This window comes from Kogia breviceps, chromosome 8, assembly GCF_026419965.1.
Source record: "Kogia breviceps isolate mKogBre1 chromosome 8, mKogBre1 haplotype 1, whole genome shotgun sequence".
NCBI lineage: Eukaryota > Metazoa > Chordata > Mammalia > Artiodactyla > Physeteridae > Kogia > Kogia breviceps.
The window spans coordinates 19,493,391-19,504,151 of NC_081317.1; the positions used below are offsets into that span (position 1 = coordinate 19,493,391).

Here is a 10,761-nt window from a genome sequence, read left to right on the forward strand (position 1 = left end):
GTAAAGAATAGTGATCAGTGCAAAGGAGGAAAATAAAGCAGGGCAGGGGTGGGGGTTGTGATTTTAGGTGGGGTTGTCAGCGTGGACCTTTTTGAGGAGGTGATATTTGAGTAAGGTCTTGAAGGAGGTGAGCAAACAGATCACGCCTTGTGGATAGTCCCGGGGAAGCATGTTCCAGACAGAAGGAACAGCCAGTGTAAATTGTAAAGGCCCTGACATGCCTGCGTGGCTCTAGCGTGGCTGGAGAGAGGAAGTGAGCAAAGGGGAATCTTCTTAGGAGGCAAACCTGACCACATCTCCATGGTGACCCTGCCCTCAGGCTTAGGTCTAAGCAGCTCTTGACTCATGTGGAACCACCCGAAGATTCTCAAGCATCCTCTATTCCTGCTTAATGCACACCCCTCCCTCTGAAACACCCATCACTCCTTCCTTTGCCCAGCTTTAAGCTGTGCTCGCTCCTTCAGGAAGCCTTCCCGGATGACCCCTCCAGCTGCATTATATGCCTGTGTCTCCTCACCCTGTGCAATCTCCTCCTTGCTTTTTTGTGTCCACCCCACTCTCTCTAAGCTATTGAAGGCAGGGGCGGTGTCTCACCTCCTCTGTGTCCCCAGGCCCTCGGTCTGGAGCACTGAAACTGCTCAGTATCGATCCCTGAACTTGAGAGTTGAGCCCGGTGATGGTCGTGGAGGCGCCTTGCCATCCTGGGCCAGGTGAGGTGGAGGGAGGTAGCTCTGCTGAGCCCTCAGGAGCCCAGCATAAGAGAGGAGCACTGCTGGGCATCCCGGGGTGGCTGGAGATGGCAGCTTCGTGTCACCTGAGGGAGCATTAGGCTTCTGGGGAGGTAGGAAAGGAAGAAATGAACATCTTTGCAAAATAAGCTCCATGGAAACCGTAACCCTCTCCCCCTTCCCCCACAGCACAAAACCATTAAAATTAAAAGAGAGAGAGACTTTCCCCATCCACCTCTCATCTGCATTTTGCCACTTTCACACCTCCCTGGGATCCTGACGGGAGCAGTGGAGAGAGAACCCTTGGGTTTTGGAGGCGTTGAGAGTGTTGAGCACGGGATGAGCTACAGGAAATCCCAGTCAAGGCCAGAGCCAAGCCACAGCATCCGCACATAACAGCATCCGCACATAACAGCATCCGCACATAACAGCATCGGCACATAGCTCGGGAGAGGCCTGGAAAGTCTCCAAGAAATTGACATCCTTGAAATTGATTTCCAAATGAAATCGACATTAATTTTAATGTGTAAAGTAAATTCCCACGGAGTCGGGCAGGTCAGGAGAAACTCAAACCACAGCACAAAGGTGTCTCAGGGCATGTAGAGTTGGTGTCCCAGAGAGCAAAGTGTTTTTTTCCCTCTCAGTTTGTATTTGCTCACATGGCTTTCTTCTCTGTTCTAGAACACTCTGGACCTGGAGGAGACTGGGGAGGCCGTCCAGGGCAATATGAACACCCTCTCAGACGTCTCCCTGGTAATAAGACCCTCTCTGGCCCTTTCATTGTGTTTTGCCCTCCCGGGTCTGCCTGAGACCCTGGGGGCTGGCTCCCCGGTGAGAGCCACAGGAAGGAGACAGAGGCCCTCAGCTGTGAGCTCTCAGCTAGTTCTGGGGACTTTAGGCAGGGCTGTCAGGCTGTTTGACTATTTGCCGAGTTGGTGTTACTTTTGATATGTTATCTGAACATTGTCATAGCAAGTACTGAAGCATCAAGTGTGTGGCGAGAGCTCCTCAAGGAGGCCCTGTGATTGCACTGGAAAAGGGAGTTAAACGTGACCTCCTGCCCACACGTGCGCATCAGCAGTCCGGGTAGCGTTGCCTTGTGATCTGACCCACATAACTCTTAAATGGCCTGGGCTTTGGAGCCAGACTGCCTGGGGTTCAAATCCCACTCTCTGCCACTGACTGTGTGACTTTGGGCAAGTTTCTTCTCTGTGCCTCGGTTTTCCCATCTGTAAAAATGGGGGTAATAATAGTGGACTACCCCATAAGTTTGTGGCAAGGAGTAAATTAATTAAACTAAGTAAAGAATTTGGAGCAGTGCCCGCAAGGCCATCAGACCTGTGCCAATGTTGGATGCCAGGGAGCGGGGCATAGTGATGACAGGACCTGCCACTCACCAGGCACCTGCCGGGTCCCAGGCCCCTTGCTAATGCATTACACACGCTGCCCCTCACCTCCCCACGACTCTGCTGGGTAGGTGCAGTTTTCCCCGTTGCCCAGAGGTGCACTCAGAGAGGTGCTGTGTCTTGCCCAGGGCCACACAGCATCCCAGCCCATGTCTGTCCACCTTCTACCCACTCTTTCCCATCAGTCCTGTCACACCTCCTGTCTCCAGAAGCTATGATAATCCCTTAAAAAGAAAAGCCAAAGAAAGGCCTTTTTTGTTTTCCATCTCTGCATCCTGCATCTAATTAAGTCCCGTGCCCTGTGACAAGCCCTGGCTAATGCCAAGAACTTAAGTTCCCAAAGGTAATGATGCCATCCCCAGAGACTCCCGCCAAGATCCCCACGCTTATCAGCTGCTGAGATGCAGGGAGAAGTTTTCCACTCGGGTGTTGCATTATTCAGAGCAGCGTGGCCAAGAGCTGATAGAGCAGGGACGGAATTGCAGCCGGGGCCTGGAGCACTGGGGCGCTCAGGTCTCCCCTCTAACAGGCACGATGGGCTCTGACTCCTACTCCTGTTGGGTCTTTTGGCAGGATGATGTCAAGTCCACCTCCAAGGGACTGCCTAGCTACAAGCCACCTCCTCCCCCATCACCTTTGCCCCAAGGCCACGACCACCTGATCCACCAGATGAGGCAGCCGGGCAGAGAGGACCTCCAGCCGCCTTCCTCCGCGTCTTCCCATGCGGGCATCGTCTTCTCTGCTCCGCGGAACCGCAGCCCGCCGGCGGGCACCTCCCCCGCCCCAGAGGCCTCCTCAGCACAGGACTCGCCCTCCTCCCCCATCTACGCCTCCATCTCCCCGGCCAACCCCGGCTCCAAGAGGCCGCTGGACGCCCATCTGGCCCTGGTCAACCAGCACCCCATTGGCCCCTTCCCGCGGGTCCAGTCACCCCCGCACCTGAAGAGCCCCCCTGCAGAGGCCACGCTGGCGGGCGGCAGCCTTCCGCCACCCTCCCCGTCCGGCCACCCAGACCAGACGGGCACGAACCAGCACTTTGTCATGGTGGAGGTGCACCGCCCAGACAGTGAGCCCGACGTGAACGAAGTGAGGGCGCTGCCCCAGACGCGCAGTGAGTACCGCAGACCCTGGCGGGCTGGGCTCAGGGTGCTGCTGTGTCATCTTAGGGGCTCCCTGTCCCCCCTACGTTGACCTGCCCATCAACACAGCCAAGGTGGGACCAGATGCTCACCCAGTGAGGGGCCTTCGAGCCCAGGCCTCCCCCCTCACGGTCAGGGGGTCCAGGGAACGGGGTCCCGAGCCCAATCCCGCACTGAGGGGCTCTGGAGGCAGAGGTGGGAATGTGAGTCCCCGCCCTGCCTTTACTGGCTGTGTGACTGTGGACAGGCTGCCATGCTTTCCCATCGGGGACAGGAGATAACAGTGACAGTCCTGCCAGGTGGCTGTAAGGGTCGGGCTCCTCCTCCAGGGGCCCCAGACCTGGTCATCCTGCACTCACCTACAAGTCTCCCCAAGAAGACTGAGCCTGTTCAGGCCAGGGGTGCCTTCTGTGATCTCTGTCCCCCAGTGCCAGGCACAGAGCAGGTGCTGGGGGACAGGTGGGCATTGAAATTGCAGCCTCTGGACCCCTGGAGGTCTCCTGACCTGGGGCTGCAGGGTCAGAGTGCGGGCTCGACCTTCCAGACACCTGGGAGGCCAGCCCGAGGCCGCATGCCCTGAGCTTCCAGAGGTTGTCCAGCTGGGGAGGTGGCAGGAATGGTAGAGCTGGCTCTCCACTCCGTTAGGCTGAGCCCTCCGCAGGCCCTGGACCCCCTCCCTCCTATTAGTGAGTTGGGTACGTTTTGTTGGATTCTGCTGCCATCTTGTGGCTAAGGTGATGTGTGGGACAGCCTTGGCCAGGGAAGGTGGCCAGCCAGGTCAGGGGACATTTACTGAGCACCTGCTGTATGCAAGCAGCGGCCAGACTAGGTTGCAGAATGCGGGGTCCCTGCATTCAGTAGCTCACTGAGGGAAGGCAGCTAAGGGAAGAGCAGGCAGGATGTGGTGAGAGAAACCTGAGCTATCATAGGTGGATCGCTCCAGACCTGGCACTGAGCCGGACACACATGATAATAAAGCTAACAGGTGTACAGCACTCTCTGTGTGCCAGGAACACTGTTCTAGGGACCTTGCCGATATTAGTAACTCATCTAATCCTCCCAACAGCTCTGTGAGGCTGGACTGTTATTATCCCCATTTTACAGATGAAGAGACTGAGGCACGGAATGTAATTGTGGGGCCGGGCAATCTAGCATAAGCCTGTTCTCCTGGCTGCTTCACCCAACACATTGTGTCTGTTAGTCTTTATGATAACGCCATGGGATAGGCATCATTGCTCCCGGGTTAGAACAAGAACATGGAGGCTCAGAGAGGCTGTGTAACTTGCCCAGGTTTGCGCAGCTGGTCAGAGAGGATTCAAACCCCACCTGCCAGACTCCAGAGTGTCTCAAACTCAGGGGCCAAGCCGTTACACACATAGTGAAGCAGCTTGGGTTTGACTGTTAAACCAGAGGGCGTGTGCCCATCACTCAGCTCAGGCCAGGTGGGGTCAGCAGGGACACAGACCAACCATGGCAGACCTTCCTTTTTTTTTTTTTCCCCCAAGAAGCTTGGAATTTAATTTTTGTGCGAAATCTCCCAATTCGAATGTGTTGGTCCTTCGTTAAAAACTGACAACACAGAGCTTCCCTGGTGGCACAGTGGTTGAGAGTCTGCCTGCCGATGCAGGGGACGCGGGTTCGTGCCCCGGTCCGGGAGGATCCCACATGCCGCGGAGCGGGTGGGCCCGTGAGCCATGGCCTCTGGGCCTGTGCGTCCGGAGCCTGTGCTCCACAGCGGGAGAGGCCATGGCAGTGAGAGGCCCACGTACCGCAAAAAACACACAAAACAAACAAAAACAAACAAACAAAATTGCCAACACTGTGAGAGTTTAAAAAATAAAATAAAAAAATAAAGCAAAACAAAGCCCGTATCTGTAGGCTGGGTTTGCCTCCTAAGTTCTGTTTTAATCATTATGCCAGGGGCAGTCAAAGCAGACTTCCTGGAAGTGGTGGCCTTGGAGCCAGACCCAGCTGGAAGGGCAGGTCTCAGTAGGTGAGAGGGTGGCAGGAAGTCTCTGCCCAGAGAATCCGCAGCCTTCCAGCCTGTCGCTCAGCTCCTCCAGGAAGCCCCCGCCAGCCCCAGCTGTAAACCATGCCTCTCCCCCTGTCCCCACTCCCAGCAGCCTCCACACTCTCCCAGCTCTCGGACAGTGGGCAGACCCTGAGCGAGGACAGTGGCGTGGACGCCGGCGAGGCAGAAGCCAGCGCCCCAGGCCGAGGCAGACAGGTGGTATCCACCAAGAGCAGGGGTAGCAAGGAGACGCCTCGGAACGACAGGACCACCGAGGGGGCCGCCAAACCGGTGAGCGAGGAGTGGGGGGTGCAGAGGGGGAGGGCGAGGCCGGTCCCAGGTGAAGAACAGGAGGTCCTGAGCAGGGTTCAACTTGACAAGTAACCACAGGGTAGGTAGTGAGCCCCCTGTCACTGGAGAGATGTGGGTGTCTGGAAAGACCGCTGTATTCAGAGTCTGAAGGCCCTCCCTTGGCCACTGACACAGACAAGCCAAGTGCTCAAGGTGGGTCTCAAGGATCTTTAAGCTCAGTCCTGACGTGATGTGGTGGCGAGGCAGTCGGGCTGTATTCAAGTCCCGGTGTCACCCCCAGGCAGCCTTGGGCCAGCCCCTTAACCTCCCGAGCCTCAGAATTAGAGAGCTGAGAACACCAAGCGCTGTGCTTAGTGCTCGCACACTGCAGGCTCCCGACACGGGGCTGACCCAGAGGCCTGTCATGGCTGGTCCAGCCCCCAGGCCAGGCCTGTCCACCCAGGAGGCCTGTCACTGGTTTCCTTTCTCACACCTGCAGCCCGGACTCCTGGAGCCCACCTCCACCCTGGTCCGCGTGAAGAAAAATGCAGCCACCCTGGGCATTGCCATCGAGGGCGGCGCCAACACCCGCCAGCCCCTGCCTAGGATCGTCACGATTCAGGTACTTCGCCGGGGACTTGCCTGACCGCGTCTCCCTACCCCTGACGGTCCCCCTCTCAGCATCCCCAGGGATTTGCCATGCCCAGAGATGACCCAGCACCCAGGGGCAGACCCAGGCTCATACCGCCTTTGCTCTCGCTGAGCCACAGTTTTCCTAACGAGGGCAGTGGACACCAGATTGTGGCTGCCTGGCTGTCTGGTGGGTGGTCAAGGCCAGGCTGGCCTAGCCCTCAGGCACCCCCTGTGCTCACGCCCTGTGTCTCACTCCTGCAGCGAGGCGGCTCTGCCCACAACTGTGGGCAGCTCAAGGTGGGCCACGTGATCCTGGAAGTGAACGGGGTGACGCTTCGGGGCAAGGAGCATCGGGAGGCCGCGCGCATCATCGCGGAGGCCTTCAAGAGCAAGGCTCACGACTACATCGACTTTCTGGTCACCGAGTTCAATGTGATGCTCTAGGGGGGCCTTCCACCGCTGCCCAGCCCCTGGCCCTGGTCCTTCCTCCCCTCCTGGCACTATTGAGCTCCTTCAGGGGCCGGGGCTGCATGGCCAGGGTAGCAGGAAGACATCCCTCCACTCCTTCCTGGCCCACTGGACCAGAACCGGGAAAAAAAGAGCTGGGCGAGGCAAACAGAAGGTCAGGTCGGGGTCTGGTGCAATGCCCAGTACACAGTAAGCACTCAGTATAAGCATGAAACCTCAGGAAGGGAAGAAACTAAGGGGAAGGGTGGAGCGCCTCTGTCTTCACCTGAGGCCTCCCAGGGCCTGGAACTCTGGGCTGCGTGGAGGCCCTGCTGCCCCCCGGCCAGCTAGGACCTGGCCCATCCCCAGATGCCCGAGCTTTTGTCTGGAGTGAAGTGACATGAGAATCCGTAGACACAGCCCCCAGCCAGGGCGGCATCTTGCAGGACCTTCAGTGCCACAAATAAGCATCGAGCACCCCCCCCAATTCACAACCCCGTTCCTCCTAGCTCCTCATCCTCCACGGTATTTATTATTTATTTCCATCCCACACCCCTGGATACCCCAGGGCCCCAGCTTCCCACCACACCCCTAGCCTATCCCAGAGGCCTTGCAGGTGACCAGCGTCGTCAGTGTATTTATATACAGAGCTTATGACTTTAATTTTTCAATAAAGAGATCTGAACAAGATTAGGACCCGGCGTGCTATGTGGCCTGCCTGTGTGGCTGGCGTTTTGACTGCTTGACGTGGAGAGGGGACGGTAGGACAGATGGATGCACCCAGAATATCACATTTTCCCTGCCCCTCCTTGGCTCAATCTGGGTCACACAGCAGGTATGCAGGGGCACTGGAGCCACAGCCACATCTTTGGAACACCTTCCTTGAAGGTGATTTACAGATATTTTTAGCTCAAAATACACAGGCATATATAGCTGTTAAACTGTAACGCTGGACCCCTGAAACTTACATAGTAATATTTTAAGTGCACATTTATGTTATGAGGCAGAATGCACAATGTACATGAATGTTTTAAAATATTGTCTGCCTGCCAATGCAGGGGACACGGGTTCGAGCCCTGGTCCAGATCTCCAGAGAGGTGGCCTATCTTAGGGCGGGTCCCAGAAACTGACTCTGAGATTCGGATGTGTGTGCAGGTGATTCATTAAGGAAGTGTGGTGGAGAGTCCAGTATAGCAATGGGGGAATCAGAAGGGAAGGTGAGGAAGCCAAGCAGGATGTGATTACAGGCAAAGTCCTGGGAGGACAGTGGCAGCCTGATCCCACGGGGGACACTGGAGTGTAAGCTTGGCCTAGAGTTGTCCCCACTCAGGGCAAGGGGACAGGGCTTTCAAGTTGTCAGTCTTTGGACAAGGTCTGGGGGGAGAGGGGAGAGGCAGTGAATTCCCAATCACTTCCCACCCTCTATCTGTGCAGATCAAGCTGGTCCAGGAGCCAAGGGCAGTGGGTGTTAGAAGCAAAAACCCATGGGGGGAGCGGGGAGGGGAGGGGGCCAAAAACTGTTCTGCTACACAGCCCCGCTGCCAGCCTGCGTGCCCATTTCCTTCATCCCCAGTCTTTCTCTGGCGCAAGAACACTTTGAGAAGTCCTGCTTTGTCCAGCCCTGTGTCCAGGGGTCTGCCAGAAGTGGGTTGGGGGCAGTTGATTCCCCAGACTTATACCAGATCTGGTTCTTAGCTGCTCCTGTCCCCTCCCTAGCTTAAGGAGACCACCTGAGGCCAGAGCCCTGGATTCCACTGGACCTCTAAAGCAGCCAGTATCCCCCAAAGCCCCAGCCCCTCCCATGGGACTCTGTATGCTCCTCTCCAGCGCTAGTACTCCTGCAGGGAATAATCCTCATCTGGCTGCAAGAGGGCTTTGTCAGGCCCCAGCTCTTCTGGCATCAGACTCCAACTCCTGTGTGGTCACGGGCAGGCGATTTCACCTTTCTGAACCCTAGTTCCCAATGTAGAAAATGGGTGTGGTTGGCTGAGTAATGGCTCCCAAAGATATCCAGATTCCTGTTGCGTGTGAGTGTTACCTATATGGCAAAGGGAGATGTGATTAAGGCAGTTAGATGGGGAGGTTATCCTGGATTATCTGGGTGGGCCCGATGTAATCACAAGGGTCCTTATAAGAGGAACGCAGAGGGAGATTTGGCACAGCAGAGGAAAAGGTGTTGTGATGATGGAAGCAGAGGTTGGAGGGATGCAGTTCAAAGATGGAGGAAGGGAACTTCCCTGGTGGCGCGGTGTTTAGGAATCCGCCTGCCAATGCAGGGGACACGGGTTCGAGCCCTGGTCCGGGAAGATCCCACATGCCGCGGAGCAACTAAGCCCGTGTGCTACAACTACTGAGCCTGCGCTCTAGAGCCTGCGAGCCACAACTACTGAGCCCACGTGCCACAACTAAGAAGCCTGCACGCCTAGAGCCCATACTCCTCAACAAGAGAAGCCACCGCAACGAGAAGCCTGCGCACCGCAATGAAGGGTAGCCCCCGTTCACTGCAACTAGGGAAAGCCCGCACGCAGCAACGAAGACCCAACGCAGCCAAAAATAAATAAATAAAATAAATAAATCTTAAAAAAAAAAAAAATGGAGGAAGGGACCATGAGCCCAGGAATACAGGTGGCCATTTAGAAGCTGAAAAGGGCAAGGAAATGGATTCTCCCTGAGCCTGCAGATGGAACCTGCCCTGCCAACACCTTGACTTTAGCCAGGTGAAACTGATTTGGGGCTTCCACCTCTCTTTGTAAGAACAAATCTGTGTTGTTTTAAACCATGAACTGGTGGCAGTTTGTTACAGTAGCCACAGGAAATAAATACAATGGGGATACTGCTACTTGCTTCTGATGGAGTCTGGGATGCTGTGTGTAGGCTCAGACTGCAGGCTTGGAGTCAGCCCCAGGGAGACGATTGCACTTGGGATGCTGGTGAACAAAGGAGTCGTCTGACCTTATAAACACCACATCTTTTCCAGGCCCAAGTCCTTGTGCATCTGTTCTGAATCAAGAGGTTTTCGTCTATTACTGACTTGCTGTGTGAATTTCAGGCCAGTTACGGGCCTGCCCTATGAACTCCAGGACAGGTCATGACTTCCCCTGTCTTGTACCAGCCATCTCCCCACTCCACCCAACCCCAGGGGTCAGGGAGCTCCCGGCAGCTGCTGCCCACCCCAAGTTTGGCCTCTGAAAAAAGGACAAGAATGAGTTTCTGGAAGTGTTGGTTCTGAAATTCCTGGGTCTGACTCCAGGGCTGTAGGCCATTGGGTATGAGGGTTCCCCTCCCAGTAGAACTGTAAGCTTAAAAAAATTCCTTTGCACGTGGGCTTAGAAAGGCCAAGTTACTTGCCCCAAGTTGCATACCTTATGAGTGGTAGTGGACAAATTTGGACCCACGGCTACCTGAGGTTCACAATGTGAAGCCCCAAGATAAGCATGTGTCCTGTCCTGTTGCCTTTGAAGGGACCTAAAACAATGGGCTAAGGCAGCTTGGATATTGGGAGAGGGAGGGGCCAGAGGTCCACCTGGCCACAACATCGTTACTCATAACGCTGGAGCTGGGGGCAGGTGGAAGGCACAACTAAACAGTTTCAGGGTCTGCTGCTAGATGAAGGAGAAGGCGGAAGAGGGCAAGTTTTTGGTTTGCAATAGGGCGTGCCCAAGCAAGTGCCGAGTTGGCCTTCAAATCACTTGGCACCCTCTCTGCTTGGAAGAAAGCAGGGTGAGGGATGAAGTAGACCACTGTGAGGATCACAAGGACAGAGAACAAGGCACACCTCAAAGAGCCCATACCTCAGAGTCTGACATTTGGGCTCAAATTCTACATCTACCACTTCCTGGCTGTGTGATCTTGGGCAAGTCACTTAACTTCTCTGAGCCTCAGATTTCTCATCTTTTTTTTATCATCGTATTTATTTATCTATTTTTATTTTTTTAATTGAAGTATAGTTGATTTACAATGTTGTGTTAGTTTCAGGTGTACGGCAAAGTGCTTCAGTTATGTAAATATATATATATATATATATATATATATATATACTCTTTTTCAGATTCTTTATAGTTCCCTGTGCTATACAGTAGGTTCTTGTTGTTTATTTTATAGATAGT

At 55.0% G+C, this 10,761-nt stretch overlaps 1 protein-coding gene across 4 annotated transcripts in view; it reads left to right on the plus strand.

Annotated features, from left to right (window-relative positions):
• Positions 1 to 7,338, plus strand: part of WHRN (whirlin) — a 91,482-nt gene extending 84,144 nt beyond the window's left edge. For 2 of the 4 annotated variants that reach the window (XM_059071316.2, XM_067040895.1), the window contains 5 exons: positions 1,410 to 1,481; positions 2,708 to 3,245; positions 5,394 to 5,575; positions 6,075 to 6,197; positions 6,470 to 7,338. In XM_059071316.2, coding sequence (XP_058927299.1) covers positions 1,410 to 1,481; positions 2,708 to 3,245; positions 5,394 to 5,575; positions 6,075 to 6,197; positions 6,470 to 6,652 — 1,098 coding nt within the window. In that variant the 3' untranslated portion in view covers positions 6,653 to 7,338. The remainder of the gene's footprint in view (positions 1 to 1,409; positions 1,482 to 2,707; positions 3,246 to 5,393; positions 5,576 to 6,074; positions 6,198 to 6,469) is intronic. The other 2 variants (XM_067040896.1, XM_059071317.2) reach the window with 2 other exon arrangements.
• The last annotated feature ends 3,423 nt before the right edge of the window (positions 7,339 to 10,761 follow it).